The sequence below is a fragment of the Delphinus delphis genome, chromosome 6, assembly GCF_949987515.2.
Source record: "Delphinus delphis chromosome 6, mDelDel1.2, whole genome shotgun sequence".
Classification (NCBI taxonomy): domain Eukaryota; kingdom Metazoa; phylum Chordata; class Mammalia; order Artiodactyla; family Delphinidae; genus Delphinus; species Delphinus delphis.
This window is the reverse complement of record NC_082688.1, coordinates 101,175,280-101,202,086: the sequence shown is the minus strand read 5'-3', so window position 1 is coordinate 101,202,086 and position 26,807 is coordinate 101,175,280. Positions and strand designations below refer to the sequence as shown.

General features: G+C 37.5%; 1 protein-coding gene across 1 annotated transcript in view; it reads right to left on the bottom strand.

Annotated features, from left to right (window-relative positions):
• The window catches only part of ADAM28 (ADAM metallopeptidase domain 28), a 58,497-nt gene that overhangs the window by 14,046 nt on the left and 17,644 nt on the right, over positions 1-26,807 (bottom strand). Inside the window, exons 7-14 of the mRNA XM_060013573.1 lie at positions 25,627-25,698; positions 24,660-24,731; positions 19,823-19,992; positions 16,936-17,020; positions 9,658-9,788; positions 6,485-6,662; positions 5,213-5,302; positions 2,467-2,662 (exon numbers count right to left, since the gene is read on the bottom strand). Of these exons, the coding sequence (XP_059869556.1) occupies positions 2,467-2,662; positions 5,213-5,302; positions 6,485-6,662; positions 9,658-9,788; positions 16,936-17,020; positions 19,823-19,992; positions 24,660-24,731; positions 25,627-25,698 (994 nt within the window). The remainder of the gene's footprint in view (positions 1-2,466; positions 2,663-5,212; positions 5,303-6,484; positions 6,663-9,657; positions 9,789-16,935; positions 17,021-19,822; positions 19,993-24,659; positions 24,732-25,626; positions 25,699-26,807) is intronic.

Genomic DNA, 26,807 nt, shown 5'->3' with positions numbered 1-26,807 from the left:
CCTGCTGGAGGGTGCAGCTGTGACAGGTAGATGCTGTGCTTAGTCAAACTTCTACTCTGCCAGGCACAGAGATGAGCATCGCATGCTTAATTTCTCAGGTAATCTTCCTCAGATCCCCATCAACTGGGGCAACAGAACACAGTGGTTAAGAGCTCAGGCGTTAAGTAAGAGCTGTGTGATCTTTGGCAAGTGCCTTAATCTCTTGGTTTGCTCTGTGTAAAAATGAGGATTCTATAATAGTACCTCCCCCACAGCGTTATTATGAGGATTAAATGAGTTAATATATGTGAGCCACTGAGGAGAGTGCCTGGTCTGTAGTACATGGTTCAGAAAGAAAATGCTGGCTGAAAATCCTTTGTAAATAAATATACCTGGGTACCATTGCTAAGGAAAGGAGCACATTTTCTTTTTAGGTTGCACACACATTTTTCCAAATTCTCTGTGAAAAGATTGTACTAATTCATACTCTTACCAGAGCATATTAAACTAAGTGTTTTGTCACATCCTCACCAACACTAAGCATTAACTGTAACAAAGCTTTGCAATTTAACAAGCGTAGAAGATTAACTTGTCTTCATTTATATTTCTTACCATATATTGCATGTGCTGATGTATTAATAGTGTTTCATACTTCTTGCTAGTGAGTTAAAATGATTTTAATGTTTATTAAACACGTGTACTTCTTTATGATGAATTGCCTGTTTATTCCTTGGTCACATTTTCAATATTTGGAATTCCAAATGATTTATAGGAGGTTAAAGACAGTGATTTTCCCCCCTTATATGTGTTATAAGACTTTTCAAACTTTGAAGACTAATTTAAAATAAATGTGTGATCCTTGTGAATTGTAAAATTTGAAATTTTATTTAGGCAAATCTATTTTTCTGGTCTTTTATAAAGGCCACCTTTAAATATATGATTTAAAAGTTCTTCTCTATTCCAATATTGGATAAATATATTCAACATTAATTCAATAGATCACTTGGAACATTTACTAAAGTCAGGCACTGTGCTAGGATACACTGGGAATAACAACTATGAACAAAACAGTGTCTAGGTACTAGAAAATTTACAGATTTGTAAGGGAGGCGATATTGAAGGGTCAGGCAGAAAGAAGAAAGTAATAGTTTTTATCGCAGTGATTTATAGCCAAGTAACAAAGGAGATGTTCAGAGCTTCATCTCTGTGCTGAAGATTTCCTTTCCCCAGGTTTCTGCCATATACTGAAGTTAGCCAAGGAAGTACAAGGTCTTTAACCAGCAAAGCCATCTTTGCTTGCAGCTGTAACTTAGCACGTCCATCTGCATTACCTATAAACTGGAGGAGAGCCAGAACCCAATTCCAGACCATCAGAGCACTTCCTGAGGCACCAATGGTATCAAGCTTTCTCCTCAAATTGTGTCTCAGCTCACCCTAGCCTGATACAGAGGCTTTCATTCAGGGGTTTCTCTAGGTTCCTGTCCATTTATTTCCCAGGTGTCTTTTTTTCTGGGTATATTGTCAATCAGTGATTTTTGTTGCTTTCCTTCATCTTGTCTTATGTATATTTTCAGGAATTATAGAAAGTTTCCAGCATATGATAACCTTCCTCAAATATTTTTAGGAATATGTATTTTCCCTGTTAAAAATAGTCCTTCAGCCATTTCAGTAGGAATCTGGAAATGTAGCAGAAAATGGTATGAAAATTAAATATATCTACACAATATATATCATATCCAGGAAGTCCAACGAATTGATATTTTAAAAATTGCTCTTCTAATCAAGTTATTTAGCATAATTTAAATTTGGGTTTAAAGTTTTTGAAGATTCTTAAGTTATGCTTTTATTTTTAACTTCTTTTTTATGGTGTAATCAGAGAATATGACCTTTAAAATTCTGGTATTATGGACAAAATAAACATTTTAAAAACTTTCAGTTTTCCTCACTGCTCCTTTGCATTCCACCCCTACACACACACACACACACACACACACACACACACACACACACACACACACACACACACACACTTCCAAGGGTCTGCTTAACTGGGAAGGATTTTGGTTAGAGCTGCCAGATAAAGTACAGGACATCCAGTTAAATTTAAATTCCAGATAAAGACTTTTTTTCAGCCTAAGTCTCACCCAAATATTGCATGAGACATACTGACACTTAAAAAAAAATTTATTTTTTTGAGACATACTGACACTTAAAAAAAAATTTTTTTTGAGACATACTGACACTTAAAAAAAATTAATTAATCTGAAATTCAAATTTAACTGGACTGTCCTTATTTTTATTTGCTACATCTAGCAACACCAAAATTCTCCACTTATCCAGGATTTTGAGCAGTGGCACAGTCTCTAAGATGGAAGAAAGGGACAGAATGCTACTTTGGCCATGATTAAACACTGTCACTTGGAGTGATACGATTTTCCTTTGTATGTACAAAGGTAGTGCCAGCATCACTGGGGTTTGTCCTCCTACCTGGTCCCCATAGCTTGGTGCACTGCTCCTCCAGGGTGGGGCACATCCCCATCAAGCAGTAGCCCTTCCCATTTTGGCAAGGGAAGCCATTGACTTGGAATCGATCATCCGGGCAGAGACCAGATTTGCCATCACACGTTTCGGGCAGGTCACACTCGTCTTTTGCTGGTCTGCACACCTCACCAGCCTTTTTAAACTATAGAGAAATAAAATTGGAGAGAAGGCTTTTTTTTCCACCTGACTTAACCCTAATATCTCAAATTGATTCAAATAACATTTTCCTTGTGGCCTTTTTTTGGCAACGTAGTTAGAGGCATCGTTCTGTTTTAGTTCACGTTTTCACTGTATAAGCTGAAGCCATCTCCTATAATCTCTCTTCTGTTGACTTTGGCCAAGCCCTGAGTCTTTAAGCAATCAATACTTCTGAATTTGTAGAGCAAACGTTATAGAAATAACAATGAAAAAACACAGAAGAAAACTGAGCAATATCTTAGATGGAAAGAAGGAAGTTATTTCTCCCTCTGTTGAATGCATCTTTGACAAGCTTTTCAAGGAGATTTAAATCTGCAGCTTCAGAGATTTATTGGTGAAGTAAATCTTCCATAGTAAGGAAGATAAGTTTATAAACCCAGATCAGCATGCTCTGAGACTTCCCCAGGCATAGAGTTTCCTAATCCTTAATCCCTTTTATTGTATGTTCAGATATTTCTTTTCAACTCACGTCTTTCTATGGAATGATTTATCAGAAGGAGGAAACAACCAAATATTCATTTCATGTGTTAATTCCATTGCAATCTATTACTGCAAGTCTTGCTCTTGTGAGCTCAGAGAAACCTTAGGAAAAGAAATTCTGCCATTCATACAAATCTAAGAGGCCTGTGTGGATATTGGAAGCATACCCTTCTCTAGTTGAAGTGAGAAGGCATGCTCTCATATCATCAAAAGACTTTCCATATCTTCACGCTGGTGACAGAATGTGCCAAAACTAAGATCCGGCACAGCCAAATAAATATTTTTAAAAGAATCCAAATTTTCATCAGAGCATATGAGACCCTCCAAATTCAAGCCCCCCCTACTCCAGTCAGACTAGCTTTCTTACCAGATGTCACACAAACCATCTTTATATCTTCTTTTCTTTCTTCCTTCTCCCTGCCTGCTCACTTGGATTTTTTCTTTCTATTTATCTAAAATCTCTGGCCTCTTCAATGCAAATCACTGTTCCTCTTTTCTACATGTGGTAGGAAAAGAGCCCTGAATTTGGATTTGAAAGATACAGGTTTGAATCTTGGCTCTGCCAGTGGCTAGATGTGTACCCTTAGCAAATGGATTTAATCTCTCTGAAGATCCGTTTCCCGATCCAATATTAACTTTCTAAGGTCATTATGAACATTAAGTGAGAATATATGTGGAAACTATTACCCATATAATGGCCATCTGTCATTATAATATCTATCTGAGCATTTAATCATGTATCATATTTTCGTCTGTTTTAGTTATGTATGTCATCACCCTAAAGAAATAGCAAGTTTTTTGAAGTCAAATACTAGTTTTCTTTATCACTCATAATCTCTAACAAACAAGACTTAATAAATACTTGTTGAATACTACTTAAGTTCTCAAATTTTCTTCAGTTTGGCCTCCTTTATTTCTTTCCTCTCCCTCCAACATTAAAAACAAACAAACAAACAAAAAAAACCTATCTCAAACACTGCCTATAACCTGGCATGCCATCTGCACATTCCTTTTACAGATGGTTATTGGGCTTTTAAAATGAACGCAATTCTGTGTTAGGTGAGCATGAATCAGACTCCAGACATTAAGCATCAGTTTAACTAAGAAGACACATAAACAAATAATCATAATAGAGAATTCTCTGCAACAGTAGGATGTAACATGCTGAACTCAAACTGGAAGAGAAAGTCAAAAAAGCCCCACAGAGAAAATGACACGGCATCCTCATCTTATGTCTTTTTTCTAAGAATTTCACCCGGAAGTGACTTCAAAGGTTGAAGATAGAGGAGCCCCTATATTATTAAAATTAAAAGCTTTTCCACTACACCATATTAAAGTGTGAAATAAAATTCATATTTTATGGCAAAACAAGGAAAATTTAAACATAAGAAATTGTCACTCCCTCTGACCTCCTCTCTCCCCATACCGTGCACTGTGTATCTGCATTAGGCATTGACCAGACCTCCCCCATCAGCAGAAATACCTGCTCAACCATAAAGACCAACATACTCCCAGCACCAACAAGACAACTCCTTAAAAGATAACGTTCCTTCTTGATCTTGTAAGGGGCCATGGTGATGCTTAGATATGGATTGTGTAAATTATCAATAATATGCCATTTAACGTACAGCCCTCTGTCTCAAAAAACTTACACAACTGTGCTTTGACTTCTAACTGGCTCAACAGTTTTCAGAGCTTTCTGAGATGCTCTTCCCCGGTTATAATCCTCAGTTTGGCTGCCATTTAGTGGCTGTATTATTTTGTACATTATCTGTTCTGAGACTCTGCTCGAAAACAAAATTAAATAATAATATATACTTCAAAGGGCTGTTGGAGGATTAAAGAGCCCATCTTTGCAAAGTACTCAGTGAGGACTTGATAGATGGTAGGTAACATTATTTTATAGACAGAAAAATATTACTTTGCCTATTTCATTTAACATAATCCCTAAGATTTTAATACAGAAAAAACAAAGTAATCATAATTATTAAGATAGATAAAATAATAATCTTACCTGGCATTTTTCACAGCATTCCCCTACCACACACTGAAAATTTGCTTTGATTTTACATGTTTTTGCATCACAGCAAACGTTGGTACATTCCTAAGAAATACCAGAAACAAATGCAAATGCAAGATTACTTTTTGGTCTCATTTTGGCACAATTCATAATACAATTTATTCATCACACAGACCTTTCTTTGATACAGTCTGAAAATGATTTGGGGGAAAACTAAAAAAAAAAAAAGTTTAATGTTAGAAATACTGAGTTTATCTTAATTCTACTTACATCATTTTTTTATTTGAATATCTTTTCTAGTTCCCCCATCTCCCATAGTAATACTGAACATGGTCTATTTTTGGTGAAATAGGAGAGAAAACAAAAGAAAGGGACAGTTTTTGAAAATCAAATTCCTCTAAATTGTTACAGAACATAATTAGTTCAGCTCATCAATTTTGTATCTATCCAGCAGTAAACTTAATCTCTAGAGCATGTACTGAAAATCTAAAAATATAGTTCTTTATTCAAGTTTGACATTTAATTCAGCTCTCTGTAAAGCAGTATACTTTGTCTTGTTCTCCCCACCTTGCTTCTGAGAAATTAGGCATCTGCACAAGGCTTTGGGGAAACTCCTACTTTGGGAACCTCAGAGTGAGATATTTACAGTTACCAATTTTTAGGGTTAAAACTCTTGCCCTGGGCTTCCCTGGTGGCGCAGTTGTTGAGAGTCCGCCTGCCGATGCAGGGGACGCGGGTTCGTGCCCGGGTCCGGGAAGATCCCACATGCCGTGGAGCGGCTGGGCCCGTGAGCCATGGCCGCTGAGCCTGCGTGTCCAGAGCCTGTGCTCCGCAACGGGAGAGGCCACAACAGTGAGAGGCCCGCGTACCGCAAAAAAAACCCCAAAAACTCTTGCCCTTATTCAAACAAACATCACCTGGGAAAGATTCCTTTTTCTCACAGAAGGGATAAATGTGTAATCCTATTTTGAAGTACTGAAAGGCCAACCCCCTGAGAGCTTGGCCTGGTACTCGCATTAGGTATTAATAAGATGGGGGCAAAGGTCCCATTCAGAATCCTGGCTGCCCTGTCAAGAGGATGGGACCAAGCCAGGCACTTCGAATGGTAAAATGTCCTGAGTCCCAAAGTTGGCCTAACAAATGTCTACAAACAAACATTTACAAAATTACAAGAAGTGTGATTTTTTTAGTGAACCTCACGTTGATAGTTTATCTCTCAGCAATTGAAAAACAAAGTAGATCATTTTAGAAGGAACTTGGTGGTACCTCGGGGGTCCCACAGTCACAGTCTTCTCCCATTTCTAATAGCTGGTTCCCACAGATTGGGGTGGATATGATATCTGTAGGGAGCGGAACGTTAAAGAGGCAATTGGATAATTTATCTTCCAAGAATTTTTCATAGCTGACACGGCTGCAAGAACTGAAGTCTGTAGGTATATAGAAGCTGTAAAGGTAAGGAAAAAGAAAATGGAATACAGTCACGCTGAGCAGATAGGGGGAAATATCAGACATTGGGTGTGATACACTCAAAACGTGACCCAAAAGATCAAAGGGAAGACCTTACTCACCAACTGCTAAATCATGAGCTCTTATTTTTGCTCCTGAAGTAGCCCACCCGGCAGGTATAAACACCTCCAGCTTAATGAACAAAGCAAGTATGGTCACATCTTAAAACAGAACATCCAGGCTGCTATTTAATAAACTAAAAATCGTTCTAATTTATCCAGATAATCTAATTCAGCCTTCGGTCGTCTTGGTTTTGAAGTCTTAAAGGCACTAAAATTATATTTATTTACATGTTTAAGAATTCATTTTCCTTCAGAGGGATTTCTATTGACAGCCTCTCTTCATTCCACAAATAACAATGAGGTTAAAAAAGCAGTAGCCGGGCTTCCCTGGTGGCGCAGTGGTTGACAGTCCACCTGCCGATGCAGGGGACACGGGTTTGTGCCCCGGTTCGGGAAGATCCCACATGCCGCGGAGCGGCTGGGCCCGTGAGCCATGGCTGCTGAGCCTGCGCGTCTGGAGCCTGTGCTCCGCAACGGGAGAGGCCACAACAGTGAGAGGCCCGCGTAACGAGAAAAAAAAAAAAAAAAAGCAGTAGCCCGGGGGGTTGCGGGGGAGGGAAGGAATGGGAGTTTGGGATTAGCAGAGGCAAACTATTATACATAAGATGGATAAACAACAAGGTCCTACTGTACAGCACAGGGAACTATATTCAATACCCTGTGACAAACCATAATGGAAAAGAATATGAAAAAGAATATATATGCCTACCTGAGTCACTTTGCTGTACAGAAAAAATTAACACATTGTAAATCAACTATACTTAAAATTAAAAAAAAATTTTAAACTACAGTAATATACGTGAGAGATAGCATAAGATATGTAACTGGCATGCAGCCATATGCTACTTTGTGGAAGGGCATGGGAGACTAACCCTAGCTTGAATGAGCTGGGAGAGGGAAATACAAAAAGAGGAAATGAACACATAAAAGGGATTGTGGGGTCCTTAAAAATAAAATTCCAGGGCAGTTTTGCCTAAGGTGTGGCAGGAATGTGTAATCTCTTTTCAAAGACTCTGGTCATCTTCCTATGAGAACATTCTTCTTTTTTGAAAAAAAATTTTATTAGAGTATATTTGCTTTACAATGTTGTATTAGTTTCGCATATACAGCAAAGTGAATCAGTTATACATATATATAAATCCACTCTTTTTTGGATTATTTTCCCATATAGGCCATTACAGAGTATTTAATAGAGTTCCTTGTGTGATACAGTAGGTCCTTATTATCTATTTTATATCTAGTAGTGTGTATATGTCAATCCCAGTCTCCCAATTTATCTGCCCCCCCCTTTACACCCTGGTAACCATTAGTTTGTTTTCTACATCTGTATCTATTTCTGTTTTGTAGCTAAGTTCATTTGTACCCTTTTTTAAGATTCCACATATAAGTGGTATCATATATTTGTCTTTGTCTGACAGTTCACTCTGTATGACAATCTCTAGGTCCATCCATGTTGCTGCAAATGGCATTATTTCATTCTTTCTTATGGCTGAGTAATATTCCTTTGTATATATGTACCACATCTTCTTTATCCATTCCTCTGTTGATGGACATTTAGGTTGCTTCCATGTCCTGGCTATTGTAAATAATGCTGCAATAAACATTGGGGTTGCATGTATCTTTTCGAATTATGGTTTTCTCTGGATATATGCCCAGGAGTGGGATTATATGGTAACTCTATTTTTAGTTTTTTAAGGAACCTCCATACTGTTCTCCATTGTGGCTGCACCAATTTACATTCCCACGAACAGTATAGGTGGGTTCCCTTTTCTCCACACCCTCTCCAGCATTTATTGTTTGTAGATTTTTTGGTGATGGCCATTCTGACCCATGTGAGTTGATACCTCATTGTAGTTTTGATTTACATTTCTCTAATAATTAATGATGTTGAGCATCTTCTCATGTGCTTTTTAGTCATCTGTATGTCTTCTTTGGAAAAATGTCTATTTAGATCTTCTCATTTTTTGATTGGTTTGTTTGTTTTTTTGATATTGAGCTACATGAGCTGTTTGTATATTTTTGGAGATTAATCCCTTGTTGGTTGCTTTGTTTGCATATATTTTCTCCCATTCTGAGGGTTGTCTTTTTGTTTTGCTTATGGTTTCCTTTGCTGTGCAAAACCTTTTAAGTTTAATTAGGTCCCATTTGTTTACTTTTGTTATTATTTTCATTACTCTAGGAGGTGGATTGAAAAAGATCTTGCTGTGGTTTATGTCAAAGAGTGTTCTGCCTATGTTTTCCTCTCAGAGTTTTATAGTATCCAGCCTTACCTTTAGGTCTTTAAACCATTTTGAGTTTACTTCTTTTTTTTTTTTTTTTTTGCAGTACATGGGCCTCTCACTGTTGTGGCCTCTCCCGTTGCAGAGCACAGGCTCCGGACGCACAGGCTCAGCGGCCATGGCTCATGGGCCTAGCCGCTCCGCGGCATGTGGGATCTTCCCAGACCGGGTCACGAACCCATGTCCCCTGCATCGGCAGGCGGACTCTCAACCACTGCACCACCAGGGAAGCCCCATTCTTCTTTAATTACAGTTTTCTTCTAAAACTTCTCCATTACCACCACCCAATCTGAATTCACTGAAAATGTGATAAATGCTAATGATTTTATGAACCCAGATCTTGTGTAGCTAAGATGAGGATAAAGTGACATATCACCCCAACAGCAAAGAGATAGTATGTTTAAACTATGTCTCAGTTAATGAAAAACATTACACATAGATGAGGTACAAGGTAGTTTGGTATAGATACACATCCATGATTTTGTCCTGATACTGCTATTTAATAATTTGAAAGTTTGAACATGTCATTGAAGATGACAGCCCAGAGTGAATCCAAAACACAGATAAATAGCATCTTCCCAGAAAGGCTCACCTTAGTGCTCTGTCCATCACACATACTGTAGAAGGGCACTTGCAAGCATAGGTGTCATGAAACATTCCGAAGTTATGGCCCATTTCATGGGCCATGGTCCCTGCAGTGCTAAGCATGTTGTGACTGTGGTCCTGAGGATGAGAATAGGGAGACAGATACTCTGGTTTGCAAATTGAATTATCACTCAGGACATAATTAAGTATTTTCACTGTAGTCAAGTGGAGTAGAGAGTCTGATTTTAGCTTCAGTTTCCTCAGCTTACCCATCTCTTCCCCTCTCTCCTTCTCTTCCCTTCTCTCCTGTCTCTCACCCTGACTTTCTCTGCACTTTTGTCTCTCTGTCTCTGTATCTCTTGCTGTCTCTCCCCCCAACACACACACCCCTTTGGTACTGAATCCCCATCACAAGGCATACAGCCTACTCTCTGTTCTTGTCAATGGGTCCCTATAATGAAGATTTTTGTTATTTCCTGCCATGACGGATAATGACCTTTTTTTCAACAATAATAAGAAATTAGAATTTTTAAAAACTGATTTACCTCCCCCCCTCACATTTGGTTTGTTTTTCAAATTCTTTCCAATTTATCAATAATTGGAGGTCTTTAATGTATTTAGTTCATAGGGATCTAGAAGTGCTCATGAACCTAGAACTTTAGAACCACTGGTACCTTTTTCAAATCTACTACTGCCAAGACTAGACATCAGTCAACTCCAGACTTCCCTTACTGCATGAAGTTCAGCGAGTAGCCAACTTCATTACCAGGTTGTTTCTGATTAAAGGTGTTGGACCAGGACATCCAAGTTATCCAGAAGCAATAAAACAACACTAAAGAATTATTGCTGGTTGTAATTTCCCAGTAGGGACACAGGAATATGCCAATAACACCCACCCACAGAAAACTGATTCCCTTATGTACTTCATTTCAAAGAACAAAATAGAGAAGTCCATCAGGCACAGTACAAGGCTGGCAAACAAGGAACACGTATGTGAGACAGGAAGTTAATACCTACCACTCACAATATTGTTTCATCCTGTTGAGGTGAACCTGGTAACCTTACTATCTATTAAGATGGAGAGTCTTCAGTGGGGACAAAAACAAACCAAACAATTTAAGAAAAAAAGAAATGTGTTTAAGTAGACACTTTCCAGATTGCCTTATTTGAGGTTCATTCAAATTTAGGGTACCTTCCTTTAAATAATTATTTTCATAACTTAAATGGTTTTTTTCTACTGGTATTACCTCCATCCTCTCTTCCCCTTAAATCCAATCCAAGCTCTGAGGTTCGTTTTAGTGCAACTTTTCCTGACCACATTACTCTTCATCTACAATCCTCTCCTCTGGATTCCTACTGCAGTGTTAAGTCTGTTGGGTTGGCCAGAAAGTTTGTTCAGGTTTTTTCCATAACATCTTATGGATGTTACTATCATATATTATTAACTGTTGCTTTAAGTGGGCTAGTTTCTCTTCCAATTTTATGGTAGGCACTTTCAAGTTTTAAAATACATATTTTACTTCCTCCGTTTATGATAGGAAGCCTATCATAAACCCAGACTCATAAGATATATTGGAGAGATGTATACATATTCACTGACGGGAGAAGTGGCAACAATCTATAGCAGAACTGCCGACCTGTTACAGATAGGGCATGAGTTTAACACACACACACACACACACACACACACACAACTACAAAAACCTCTACTCCTGAGAGAGGGGCAGACAAAAATCCTGAGCCTAGGATCCTATATTGATATCAAGTGAGGTTTTCTGCCAGTGCAGGAGGGCCAGGAAACTCTCTTCCAGGAATGATCTGCAAAAGTCAGAAAGCAGAGTTTTGCTGCCATTGAAAGGACGCAGGATCACTGAGAAAGCCTAGCTGCTGAGACCCAGGGCCTGATGAAAACTGAAATTAGACAAAGTCAGATGAGAATTCCCTGACCCCTGTTTCTCATCACCAGATAATAGAAAGCTGGACAGAGCATCCCACCCAAACTTATTGTAGTCAGATTCACAATTTTCTAGAACCAATCCTAGAGCTGAGGTCACAAGGCAACAAAGCTGAAATCTAAGGAAAGACAGGCTGGCACCTAGTGGGAGAGCTGGACGTGAACTTCTGTTTACCTGGGGCAGACACTACCAGATGCCAGTAATAACTCATACAAAACATTAAAAACTGATGTGAAGTGAGAGTAGCATCTACATATATACACTACCAAATGTAAAACTGTCACCTAGTGGGAAGCAGCAGCATAGCACAGGGATCAGCTCGGTGCTTTGCGATGACCTAGAGGGGTGGGATAGGGAGGGTGGGAGGGAGGCTCAAGAGGGAGGGGATATGGGGACATATGTATGTATGTGGCTGATTCTGTTGTACACTTTGATGTACAACAGAAACTAAAACAGTATTGTGAAGCAGTTATACTCCAATAAAGATCTATTTTAAAAAAAAAGTGTGGTGGAAACACCAAAAAAAAAAAAACCCCAAAAAACTGATAAATGTTGATTGTGGAATATCAAGAGAATATGCAAAATGTGAGGAATTCAGAAATTAGAGAAATTCCCACCTATTCACAGATTTTTCTCCACATGACGTCACTAAGTCAGAGTTCTGGGAAATCCTCCATCATGGTGTTGACCTGGGGGAGCAGAACAGCAGTAGCAAAGGCATGAAACCCCTTCACAATCCTTCTCCCTTATCCCTGTAATGGAGCAAACGTGACCAGCACCAGGGTGAGCTAAGTGCCTCACTTGGCTTACTCTAGTCCTAGCCCTAACTAAGGTCTTAAACTTCTAAGAGAAGGGCAACAAATCTTGCCACCCTTAACGCACTGGTGAAGTCTCAGTGCAACTGTGAAAAAGAAAAAGAAAAAGAAAGGGAAATAAAAAACCCAAAAGCAAAACACCTCTACCACTGGAGGGGAGAGGCAGAAGGGGCAGGAATGCCTGCTGGGTTTACGTCACTAGAGGTCTCTACCATCTGGCAGTGGACCAGAATCACTAGAAGGACCCATGCCAGAAACTAAGAGATGCAGGACTTGCCTAAGACTGAGCTTAATGAGAACAAAAGGAAATGCCCTCCTCCCACCAAACGTCCAACAATCATCCAGTAACAAGTAACAACAACCTATTGATGGGAGATGGATAACAGCTTAAAGAGACTCCCTGTGAGGTGCAGTAAAGCCCTAAAGATGAGTGTGGAACACACAGTGAGAAAAACTCTGGCAAACCATCCTTCATTCTAAACACAAAATAATGTGAAAGGAATTTAACATCTGTGATGCACTGAGGATGTCCATACCAATCAAAAAATCCCGAACCCAGCTCAACTCCTGCTAGATTGATTCCAATCTTCACACTGAAGTCCTAGAAGAAGGAAAGAAGGGATCATTTCCAAGCCAAAAAAAAAATTATTTACCTCAGACTATTGCCTTTCACGAGATGCCTAACTTTCAACAAAAAGTAATAAGGCATTCCCCCCCCCCAAAAAAACAAGAAAAAACAATACCTTGCTGATCAACAGAACCAGACTCAGATTATTAGTGCTATCGGAGAGGCACTTTAAAATAACTACGATTAATATGTTAAAAGCTTCAGTGGAAAAAATGAATATCATATAAGACTGGATGGAAAATTTCAGAAGAGAGTTGGACACCATAAGAGAGAATCAAATGGAAACACTAGAATTGAAAAAGACAGTAACAGAGATGAATAATGCCTTCCATAGGCTTAACAGTAGATCCGGAATAGCTGAGGAAAGAATCAGTGGATTTAATGTTTCGACAGAAATTACCCAAATGGTAACACGAATTGAAAAAAATGATAAAAAGGAAAAACCAAACAAAATGAAACGAACATGGAGATACAAGTTTTGTGGGGTAATATGGAATGATCATACATATATGTTCAATTACTTATATGTAATTGAAATCCCAGAAAGTAAAAAGGATGAGAATGGAAGAGAGGAAATATTTGAAGACATAATGGCCTAAAATTTTCCAAAATTAATCACAAATACCAAGCCCCAGGACAAAGGAACACTAAGTAGGATAAATCACCTCTCCCCACAAAAACTCCTTAGTTATAACATAATTATAATCGAAGAAATTAAGGACAAAGGAAAAATCTTAAAATCAGAAAAAAAAAAACCCACCCACACACATTAGAGAGGAACAAAGATAAAGTTTACAGCAGATTTCTCGTTAGGAACTCCAGCAGACAGTGAGATCACTAAACGTGCTGAAAGAAAAACACTATCCACCCAGAATTGTCAACCCAGTGAAATATATATACAAGAATGAAAGAGAGATAAGGTCATCTTCTTAAAAAAATGGAAAGAATTCATGGACAGGAGACTGGTCTTATAAGAAATATTTTTTAAAAATTCTTATGGAAGAAAAAATATATTATGCCAGATAGAAATTTTCTCTCTGCAAAGAAAGGAAGAACGTTGGGAATGTAACCAAAATAAGCACCAGTAAAGATAAGATAAACGGAAAACTAATTTTTTCTCATTTTAAATTGCACAGCAAGATGACTTTTAAAGAAAAATTAGTAACAATGTATATTGTATTTGTAGTATATGCGAAGTTAAACATTTGATAAAAATAGCACAAAGGATGGAAGGGAGTAATTAGAGGTGTTCCCTTGTAAAGTCCTTATACTATATGTGAACCAGTTAATACCATTTCAAGGTAAAACATACAAGCAGAGATGTATAATAAACCCCAGGGTAACCATTAAAAAGAAACAAATCAATAAAAAGCTAATAATGGAGATAAACGAAATTTTTTTTATACACTCAATCCTAAAAAGGCAGAAAAAATAGAAGAGATGGCATAGGAAACATCTAGCAAAATGAAAGATTTTAATCCAACAATATGAATAATGATATTACATATAAATTATTTAAACATACCAAATAAAAGACAGAGATTGTCAGATTAGATAAAAAATAAAATCCATGTATATACTGTCTAGCAGAAACCTTCTTTAAATGTAAAGAAATACATATGCTAAAAATAAAAGTAAGGAAGAGGTTGTATCAAGTACACTATAGCCACAAAGTATTGGAGTGATTATACTGAATTTGGACAAAGTAGACTTCAGAATAGGAATATCTCAGGGAAATAGAGGGACATAATATGATAAATGGATCAGTTCTCCAACAAGACATGACAACTCTGTGTATTCACTTTACAATAGAGCTTCAAAATACATGAAGTGAAACTTATAGAACTGAAAGAAGAAACAGACACATCTACAGTTCCGCTTGGATACTTAAACACTCTCTCCATAAACGATTCAAAAGAACTGAACACTATAAGTCAACCTGACATAATTGACAATTACAGAACACTCCAACAACAGGACACATTCTTTTTGAAGTTCATATGGGGCAATGACCAAGAACAAACCTCAAAAAAATTTAAAATATCAAAATTCTACAAAGTATATTCCCAGACTATTATGAACTAAATTGTGTCCTGCCCACTAATTCATATGTTGAAGCCCTAACTCCTAACATGTCTGTATTTGGAGATAGAATCGTCAAAGGGATAATTAGGTTAGATGAGGTCATAAGGGTGGGGCCCTAATACAATAAGACTGATGTCCTTATGAGAAGAGGAAGAGACACCAGGGATAAGTGTGCACAGAAAAACGGCCACATGAGGGCACAGCAAAAAGGCGGTCATCATCAAGCCAAGGAGACAGGCCTCAGATACCTTGTCACCTAAAGCTACTGACACCTTGATCTTGGATTTCCAGCCTCCAGAACTGTGAGAAAATAAATTTCTGTTGTTTAAACCACACAGGCGATAGTATTTTGTTATGGCAGCCCTAACAAATGAATACACAGACCATGACAGAATAACAGAATTAAACTAAAAAGTCAATAATGAAAACTATTACAATACACATCTACATAATACATGAGTCAAAAAGAAATTAAGGGGACTTCCCTGGTGGTGCAGTGGTTAAGAATCCGCCTGCCAATGCAGGGGACATGGGTTCAATCCCTGGTCCAGGAAGATCCCACATATGGCGGAGCAACTAAGCCCGTGTGCTGCAACTACTGAGCCTGAGTGTCACAACTACTGAAGCCCGTGAGCCTAGGGCCTGTGCTCCGCAACAAAGATAAGCCACTGCAATGAGAAGCCCGCGCACCACAATGAAGAGTAGCCCCTGCTCGCTGCAACTACAGAAAGGCTGCAAGCAGCAACAAAGACCCAACGCAGCCAAAAATAAATAAATAAATGAATAAATAAATTTATTAAAAAGATTAGCAAATATTTTTAACTTAATGAAAATGAAACCACACGTATCCAAAAAACTTGGATGCAGCTAAAGCAGTGCATAGTGGGAAATTTATAGCATTAAATGATTATATGTGAAAAGAAGAAAACCCGCAAATTCACAATCTAAAATTCTTCCTTAAGTAACTAGAAAAAGAGTAACAAATTAAATGCAGAGAATGCAGAAAAAAATCAATAATCAAGACAAGAGCGGAAATCAATGAAATTGAAACTAGGAAAGCCTCAGTAAAGCAAAAACTGTTTCCTTGAGATCAATAAAATTGATATACCTTTGGCCAGACTGATAATGGGGAAAAAACCCCCCACAAATTACTAATATCATGAATGATAGAGGGAAAATAACTACAAATCCTACAGATATTAAAAGGATAGTAATGGAATATCATCAACAAATATATGCCAACTTAAATGGATAACTTTCCTTGAAGACACAAACTACCAACGCTCACTCAAGAAGAGATAAATAACCTGAGAAGTCCAATATCTATTGAGGAAACTGAAAATGTAGTTTAAAACTTTTCCACAAAAACATGCCAGACCCATATGGTTTTACTAGTGAATTATACCAAACATTTCAGGAAGGAATAATACTAACTTTACTCAAATATTCCAGAAAATCGAAGAGTTGGGAGCACATCCTTCACCCTGATACTTGCTCTAATAACAAAACCTGAAAAACACATTACAGGATAAGATAACTACAGACTAATATCCCTCATGAATATGGATGCAAAAATCCTCAACATATGTTACCATGTTGACTCCAGCAATATATACAAATAATACATTATGACCATGTTGGGTTTATACTGGATATGCAAGCTTGATTCAACATTTGAAATTCAGTCACTGTTTTTTACCATGCCAAAGGACCAAAGGAGAAAAACTACATGACCTTCTCAACAGATGCAGCAGAACAGCATTTGACAGGCTTGAGCTGTAGAACCAACAGTTTAAACAAACCTGAACAATGCCAACAGAATGATACGGAGAGCACATTGTAGACATGAAAGCAAGGCCCACAGTTGTTCCAGAAAATTCACTTGCCCTGCGAAAAAGAGAGAAATTGATAAAGCTTATGACTCTAAGTATATTTTCTATAGACAATTCATCCAGAACCCTTACTATTTAACAGAGAAACTCACATTGCGAATCATCACTCAAATATTTCCTTCAGCGAGTTTGCAGAAGGCATTTTTTTAAATACAATGGTTTTCATACCACCTAAATCCAAGCATCTGGGAGTAATCACTTTAATATTTTATATCTCTTATTCATGATTCTTATATTTTTCATTGTGGAATTCATTTCTTGTCAGGAAATAAAGGGGGATTTTTTTTCTAACAAATGTTTTGCTTTATAATATACATATGTATGTATAAATTTATATAAATATATAAATTAGGATGAAACATGTTTCACCTTAATTTATATTCTCCTCATGTATTTTTATATATGTTTACTTTTATTTTAGCACTGTTTTAGCTGTAGCTTGATTTACGTTTGGGCTCATTCTATAAGTATTTGTGTTATTGAAGCATTTATGCATTTGCAATATTTGTCCTATCGGAGTGACATCTGAACCACTTGCATTTATTTACGTAGATGATATATTTGGTCTTTAGTAATTTTAATTTCTATTTTGGTTTTGTTTCATTTTTTCTTTCAATTTTTAATAATTCCATGTGCTTTTTTTTTTTTTTTTTTTTTTTTTTTTTGCGGTACGCGGGCCTCTCACCGCTGTGGCCTCTCCCGCTGCGGAGCACAGGCGCCGGACGCGCAGGCTCAGCGGCCATGGCCCACGGGCCCAGCCGCTCCGCGGCATGCGGGATCCTCCCAGACCGGGACACGAACCCGTGTCCCCTGCATCAGCAGGCGGACTCTCAACCACTGCGCCACCAGGGAAGCCCCCATGTGCTTTTTTTATTATTATTCTGTTATTATTGTCTGTTAAGAATCTGACCCCGGTTTGCGTCTAGAAATTTGCAAGTATGCATCATTTTAAAAATTCCCAGAGTAGGTGCATTTACATAAAAAGTTGAACCTATATTTTTCCACTTATCAACATAAAGAATGGCAAGTACACATTTTGCCATGAAAAATGAGGAAATCAGAGAACTTCCTGCCACTTTCCATTCCCTATGGAGATTTCAATATCTGTTATTCTGTAATGATATTTTGTATCATACATGATATTTTAAAGATTTATGGCACTTATATTCTCTTTTAAAATTATATTGTGAAATTATTTATACTTAAGTCTACATTTTTGTGGATTTAATTCTTACTACTAGCTCATTTATAAAAAATAAAATCTTCCTCCATTATGGGATTACCTATTTTGGTTTCTCTTTTCAGTGGATAGAGTATATTTGGACTCTAAGATTCATACCCGGTTATGCCCAGGTATAGGTATATTTTGTTAATTTGTCAGGTAAATGGTAAGGCTTTCAATTTACACATGAAAGGGCAATTATTTCCTTCCATCCTTATCTTTTTAGTTCTTTTATCTTGTTTATTCTGGTCTATTCAGGAAATCTACTCTTGATATTAGATTACTATTTTTTATCTATACATCTGTCATCTTGTCTATAATTTATATTTCTCTACCCTATTACTTCACAATACTGGATTCAACTACCATTTTAGCTTTGTCCTGGGACCAGTCTGGTAAGAGTTGAATTCCCTTACTACTCACTACCTTCGAGACCCTGGAAAATCACCAAACCACTCCCCAAAATGAGCTATGTCTTGTGGTGGGCCCCTAAGTCTGGAACTCATCTTTCCAAATTAAGGAACTGTGGCAGCTAGCCTTCAGAGATAACCCAATGAGCCAGCCTTGTGGTATTCATATCCTGTGTAGCACCTTCCCTAAAACTGGATAGGTCTATGACTTGTTCTTGACCAATAGAATACACCAGAAGTGATGTGTGATTTCTAAGACTGAGTCATAACAAGCCTTGAAGTTTTCTCCTGGGCCTCTTAGAATGCTTCTTCTGGGGAAAGCTAGTCACCTTGTTAAGATATCCAGAAACCTGAGACTGCCATATTGGAGGAAGTCCAAGTTAGCCGCATGAAAAGCTGTATATGCAAAGAGATGACCAACCGGCACCCCAGGCAAGGCACTAGACATATAAATGAAGAAGACTTATTTTAAGTCTGGAAGTTGCGGGCTGATGCATCATGCAGTCACAGACAACCAGCACAGAATATTAATTAATTCTGACAGGACCTAGTCCACTTATTTCCCATGACACCCACTGTTTTCTTAGGTAGTGAAACTCAAGTAATTTTAAGTCACTCTTTGTTGCAATCTGATTCCAGCTGCAAACCATCTGGCAGAACTGTCTTGAGGCATATGCTTAGCAGTCTTGTGTCATTTATAGCTGTTGGATTTATTTCCCCTATTTTTTAAATTAGTCACTAATTAGTCATTTTGTCAGGATGGTAGAAGCATGGGATTAGAATATCATGTTCAATTTTCCTTCAGTCCTAGAAGTTTGTCCTGATTGGTGCGTACAGCTAATCCATTCTTTTAAAACATTGAATCTAAATCCCTCTTGCCATTATCTAAACCCGCCTTTCCTTTCTGTTATACACAATCAAAACAAACAAGCTTGTTATGAATCATTGCTCACTTACTAGCCTCTCTCTTAAAAAAAAAAAGAAAAAGAAATCGTTGGAACAAAAGTAAGAGCACATGCAACATAAGATCCAAATGAATACTTTTTAAACTTTTAACGCTCTATGTGTAAACCTGTAACCTGAGATACCATTTGCTTTGCCAAGGCTTTGAAAAATGTCTATGGCAAATACCACAGTACATACAAAGGGGAAAATCTCTACATACGTGAGTAACTGAGCCACATCATGACGCTTTCTTCTTAGGAGGACACCCTCCCTCCATTTAGCAAAATTTTCCAAGGTGAGGCTTGCATTGGGGGATATCTTTATCTTATCCTTGTCATTCCAGATTTCCATCCCAATTAAGGCAACATGAGTATTGAGCTTTTTATAAAGCTGTTGAAAGAGAATAAATGGCAAAGTAACAACTCATAATGGTGTTATCTTTTAATATTTTCAATGTACTTTAGATTTTGAAACTTATTTACAACAGCACTGTAAAAACCTTCTTTCCAAACCTACTTGTGAAATGGAAGCTACCATCTCTTTTGGCAGACACTAGCATCCCCATGTGTAGGCAAGACAGACACCCTTAGATATTTCAGGTCTATAAACTCCCTTTTTTGGGACAAAGGGTCTATTGAAACAAACTTTTCCTGTTTGCAACCTCAAAAAATATTATAATTTCCTGCTAGTAGTTCATGACTATGACTTTACTATAAATATATTTCCTCAAATGCTATGTAACTTCCTCAGTCATAATTTTTCAGAATTAGCAAGCCTGACTCGGTGCTGATTTGGACATCAGAAAAGGAACAGGCTACATGAAAAAGTCCTGCATATGTGAGTTACAATAAAGTAAGGGACCTCTAATACTTGAAACTGGACTGAACCAGATAATCTACAATGCATACAGAATAACCTTTAGAAATAGCTAGTTAAGCTTATGAGACAATACACTTACTGTAAAGATGAAAACTTAAATTACTACTATAGTTTATAAAACTGCACAGTGTTGGTCAAAGAGTACAAGCTTCCAGTTATAAGATGAGTAAGTTCTGGGGATCTAATGTACAACATGGTGACTAAAGTTAATAATACTGTATTCTATGCTTCAAAATTGCTAAGAGAGAAGATCTTTAATGTTCTCATCGCAGAAAAGAAATGGTGGAATCATGTGACGTGATGGAGGTGTTAGCCAACCTATTAGGTGAGCGAACCTAATCATTTTGCAATATATAAGTATATCAGATCAACACAACACCTTAAATTTGCCCAATGTAATATGCCAGTTATATTTCAATAAAGCTGGGGAAGAAAACTACACAGTTACAGGCCTTCTCCTGGGGCAACTTTCTGCTGAGAAACCTGAGGAGATATTTTTTCAAAAAAAACAAGAAAACAAGAAAAGTGTTGAGGAATGCAATTATCATCAAAAGCAAAGTAAAAATCTAATCAGAGTAAAAGCTTGCCTTTGATTTTTTTCCAACTTCCTTATTCCTCACTTCTTTATCTTACTCACCTGACAAAACTCCAGTCCCGGTTAAAACAAACTCTCCCTTCTGTCTCTCCCCCATCAAGCCCCGAACACAGACAGGGGAAAACAAATGATGTTGGCTGCTTTCGCTTAGAAGCCATGACCACTAACCTCCAGTGGTCTGAACCACCCTCCAGCAAACCTGCTGCATTTCCGAAACCCATTCACTCTCACAACCTTCTATACATTTTTTCATGCTTGCTCTTCTTTCTCAAAAATTCTGCCACTTTCTTTTAAAACCTCACTTTGAGCAGACGTCCCTGCTGCCACATTCATCGAAGAGCATAGATGCAACCAGAAGAGAATCTCCACAAGCTCCCACCCCGTCCACCCACTGGTCTACACCTGTTCAAACAACCTGTGCTTCCCCTTCTTCACTATATGAATGAACTGTGAGCCCAAGGCCAACTTCTCCATGCATGCGCTGGACCTGCCATCTCTCCCCAGATCAAAGAGATTCCTCCAAAAATTATTCCATCTTTTTTTCACTGTCAGTGTTTAGCCTTTTGTGCCGTGGTTCTCATTAGCATATAAAGGATGCCTCATCATGGCGGGACCGGAATTTCTCTTTATGATTCTTCCTCCAATGACTTAGGCCCCATTTCTCTGCTTCCGTTTATAACAAAATTTCTGTATTTGCTGTCTCTAATTCCACTTCTTTCATTGTCTCCTGGACTCCCTGGAATCATGCTTTTACACTCCACAGGAACTTGCTTCATCCAGGAGACCAATAACTTCTACTTTGTTAAATCCAGTGGCCAGTTCCTGGTCCTCAGAACATTTCACATCATTGATCATGTCTTCCTTTGATAGATTTTTGTTTCAAGTAGCTTCTAGAATAACAACCTCTCCTGGCTTTCCTCCTATCTCACTGTCTACTCCTTGGTCTCACCTCCACTCTCTCACCTCTTCCCCTCTTTACTCCTCCTTAGAGAAGTACTTCGAGTATATATCTTTGTGTCCTCTTCCTACTTATCTACACCCATTCCCTTGGTGATTTTACAAACATTTTCTGCAAAGGTCCAGGTAGAAAATATTTTAGGCTTTGAGGCCATGTGGTCTTGGTTGCAATTACTCACCACCTTTGTTATTGTAGCAGGAAAGCAACCATAAACAATGTAAACAAATGGGCATGACTGTGTTTGAATAAAACTTTATTTTATAAAAAGGCAATAGGCCAGAGTTGGTCCACAGGCTACAGTTTGCTAACCTGTGTCTTATGCCATCTGTATGTGCTAAAGTCATAGATTTATATCTATGGACCTGGACCCGCCATCTCTTGCCCTGAACTTCAATCTTGTATCTCCAGCATTTCCACCTAGAAATTTTTATACAAAGAGATATCTCAAAGTTGCTGGGTCCAAAATGGAAATCCTAATCTTTCCTCTGATAGATTTCCATCATCCCCCACCATTGTTCCCCATTCTTGAAGTTGCTTAGGTCAAAACCTTTGGTGTCACCTGACTCCACTCTTTTTCTTATGCTTCTCATCTTCCACCCACCTCGTAAACCCAGTTGACTCTGTCCAGACATCAGATCTTCTCAATAGGTCTCCCATCACTGCCTTTTCTCAAGACACCATCTTCTCTTGCCCTGAATTATGACACGATTCCCCTACCTGGTCTTGTTTCTGCCCTTGCTTTCCTTCAGTTTATTTTCAACAGAATGGCCAACGTAATCTTTTAAGAACACAGATCTGAACATGTCACACCTCAGCTCAGGCTTTCCAATGTCTTCCTCATTCATTAAGAATAACAAAGTGCTAAATACCATATGATATCACTTATATGTGGAATCTAAAATATGACATAAATGAACCTATCCACGAAACAGAAACCGACTCACACACATAGAGAACAGACTTGTGGTTGCCAAAGGAGAGCAGGGTGGGAGAGGGAAGGGTTTGGAGTTTGAGATTAGCAGATGAAAACTATTATATATAGGATGGATAAACAACAAGGTCCTACTTATAGCACAGGGAATTACACTCAGTATCCTGTGATAAACCATAATGGAAAAGAATATGAAAAAGAATGTGTATGTATGTATATATATATATATATATGTGTGTGTGTGTGTGTGTGTATAACTGAATCACTTTGCTGTACAGCAGAAATTAACATAACATTGTAAATCAACTATACTTCAACAAAAAAAAGAATAGCAAAGTCCTTACGCAGACCCACAGGGCCTTCAGGTTCTGGCCACTGCTACCTTTAGATGTCATCTCCCACCCTAGCCCTGGCTTATTACAACCAGCCACAATGGCCTTCCCCTTATTCCTCAAACAAGGCAATATAGGTTCTGCCCTCAGGTCCTTTGCTCTGCCTAGGGTCAGACTTCTCTCCCTTCCTTCAAGTCTCTACTCAAATGTTACCCTATTAGAAATGACTTCCCTGTCTAACACAGCACCCAAGATATCTCAATCTTTCTCCTCTCCCTCTCTCTCTCTCTCCCTTTCTCTCTTTTTAAAAACTCTGCTTTATTTTTCTTTATAGCACTTATCACCATCTTACATACTCTTTATTTGACTTGTTTGTTTGCCTCCTTGAACAAGGATGCTAACTTCCTGAAGGGAAGGATAACTCCTTGAAAAAAAGTATATTTGTCAGTTTTGTCCCCCATTTTATTTCCATAATCTAGAAAAGTACCGACATAAAGTAGGTGCTCAATAAATATGGCCAGTTCTTGGGGCTCTTTAAGAGGAGTCAGCATACTCTTTGTGGTGAGAAGATGAGATATGACCTTGGTCATTGTATCCACCTTCGTTTTATTTCTATCCTCAGAGGATTTGCAGGACCACAAGTGACTCAGCCATTTCAACTAAGTAGGTAGCCATATGTTCAACTAATAGGAAACTAACAAGATTTAAATAGAAATGATATAAAAATCATTTTTTAAAAGTTTTTAGAAATTAGATAATAAAATCACGTTTAAAGAACCAAATCAACAGTTTTACAATGGAAACAGGCGTGGAAATCTAACCGATCTAAGTTGAAATCTTCTCTCTACCATTTCCTAACTTTGTGATTTTACGCAAGTTATTTTGCATCTTAGAAACTAATTTCTTAGCTATAAATTACGTTTAATAATATGTTAGCGTTGTTCAAGGATTAAATGAGATTAGGTATTGAAAGCTGCTATGTACCAAAGCTTGGCTTATTTTGTTTTTTGGTTGGTTGGTTGGTTGGTTTTCCATTTTCTTCATTAGATTGGTTTTCTATTGGGATTTGTGTGTCAGCATTTTCTTACTGGGTTTTAGAAAAATAAAAACCATGAAACAAAACCACCTCCTATACCTTCATGGACCTGAGAATAGTGTGGTGAGTATGTGAGATACTTCTCTATCATGTAATATTAATATTCAATTAAGTTGCCAAAGTTGTGGTCACCCTTCAAGAGCCAGTAAGCAGTATTAGTCTTAGGACTATTGGCTTTTCTTCCCTGCTTCATGAACATTCATAGAAACACCCAATGGCATCACCTAGCAAATTGTTAAAATTACACTTAATAAAATATGTCATACCATGTTGATGTAATTGACCATCTCAAACACCCTCTTTCTTATTTCCTCTTGGTCTTGATTGTACTTTTTAAACTACAGACAAAATATAGACATTGATAGAAATGAATATAATTGGAAGGTAAGAAAAAGCAATTTCACTTTATTTTACTTATTATAACTAATGATCAGTTATAAAAGTTAACACTTAAACATTAAAAACAAAGCACTTCCTTATTTCTCTACCTAAATTAAAGCAGTCTGGAAGAAGAGATGATGTTTTGTCCCCTGAAGTACTAGCTCAGTGTAAAGCTCTAAGGAGCTATTGCAGACATATTTTCAGTTAAATACCATAGTTTCCTAAGCTGAGGAGCACTAGTGCAAGGAATAGTCTACTTATTTCAAAAAATATGAGCAGTAAGTGAATTTAGTATAATAAGAGAGGTCAAAATTTTAGGGTCTGAACTAACTTACATTATCATAACACAAAAATTTTCCTTTTGAGAGCATACATGTGGACTTCAGGTTTAGAACAATCAATATATAAAATGCATTCTTATAAAAGAAGATTAACAATGAATATTACCAAAAAATCATCTTTTTCAGAAAATTCTATCCATTAGTTTTTTTTTTTTATTTACCACTCCCTGATGAGCATAAATTTTAATTTACCAATGATTTAACTACTTAACAGAAGACAAAGTGACAAAGGAATTTAATTGGAAAATAAGTTTGGGGCTCTTAAGACAATGAGAAAGGCGCATTATAGTGCAAAAAAATCAGTTTATGCATATCATATTAGGTGTACATTCCTTAAAAGGTAAGATCATATCAGTCTAATTATATGTTACATTTCCTAGGTTCAAAACAATTTGTAAAAAAGAATAGCTCATACTCATTATTTTTAAAAACTTATCCATTATTTAATATCTTGCATAATAAATTTATGTAGTATAGTATTTTAAAAGACACATTTATCTGATATAATTACCTCATCATTATCCAGGACCAAAAAATATTCTATGTATTTATTTTGTTCCCAAGCCTTCTGGTCTTTGGATTTCTATAATAAACATAAAAAAGAAGATTACTAAGACAACATCTTTCTCTGCAAGAGTCATTCTTAAATTTTAAATGAGTAATTTTGTAAGAGTTGGTTGGTCTGGGAATGAAGGAAGACAATATCACCATTTTGACTCTAACTAACCATCCAGAATCATCTATAGACAAGGCTCAGAATGTCAGCGGTAGAAGAGACATTGGTGATATGCTAGTCTGGCCCCTTCATTTTTACCAAAGAGTGTAAAGGATTACACAACTGAGTGCTAAAAATAAAACCAAAGTCTTCATATTTTTTGAACGGTGGACTTTCTCCACTAGCCTGCTGTGAAATAGAGGCACGTTAACTTCAGCATCCTCCTAGGGTTTTGTTTTGTTTTGGTTGCCTTTTATTCCTATCCCAGTGAATACACCCTCCTTTACCAATGGTGCAAAGTCCAGAGCCACCGCGGCACCCAGTCTGTCCTTTTCTTCTCAGACAGTGCTTGATCGCCTTCCCACATTCCAAGCCTCCCTATTTTCAGTTTCTTTCTCTCCACAAAATGAAACAAAAACAAAAAACATGTTTCACAGTAGATTTTTTACTGATCTGGGTTCTTGAACTCTTTAATCAGTAGAAGTTGGTAAGAGGCCAGATGAGAAATTCAGACAAGGGTTAGATGCATGAAGTAGGTAGCTACTTGTAACGGTCTGGCCTCTAAAGGCAAAGGCTGGAGATATACATTTGATGGTAATTAGTGAACAGTTCCTATTTAAATAAGACATAGCACTGGATGAGATTACCTAGGAAGAATGTGTAGATAAAGTAAAGAATGGGACCCAGTATTGAGTTACATGAGGCCTCTAATATTTAGTGGTCCATCAGAGGCGGGATAACAGTGAGAGGAACTGAGAAGAAGTCGCAAAACCAAACAATAAGATGTCATGAGAGCGAGGTTATTTGCACACAGTTACCAAGGAATTGAGACAGAAAGACTAGAGGCCTGTACCAAGCTAAATGAGGAGATCAACGTTCACAGGAACATATAGCTCAGAGTGATTCTCCTGGACTCTTAGATATCATACCGCTGGTAGAATTTAAACCCATAGCAAATTGAATCCAACAGAGATTCT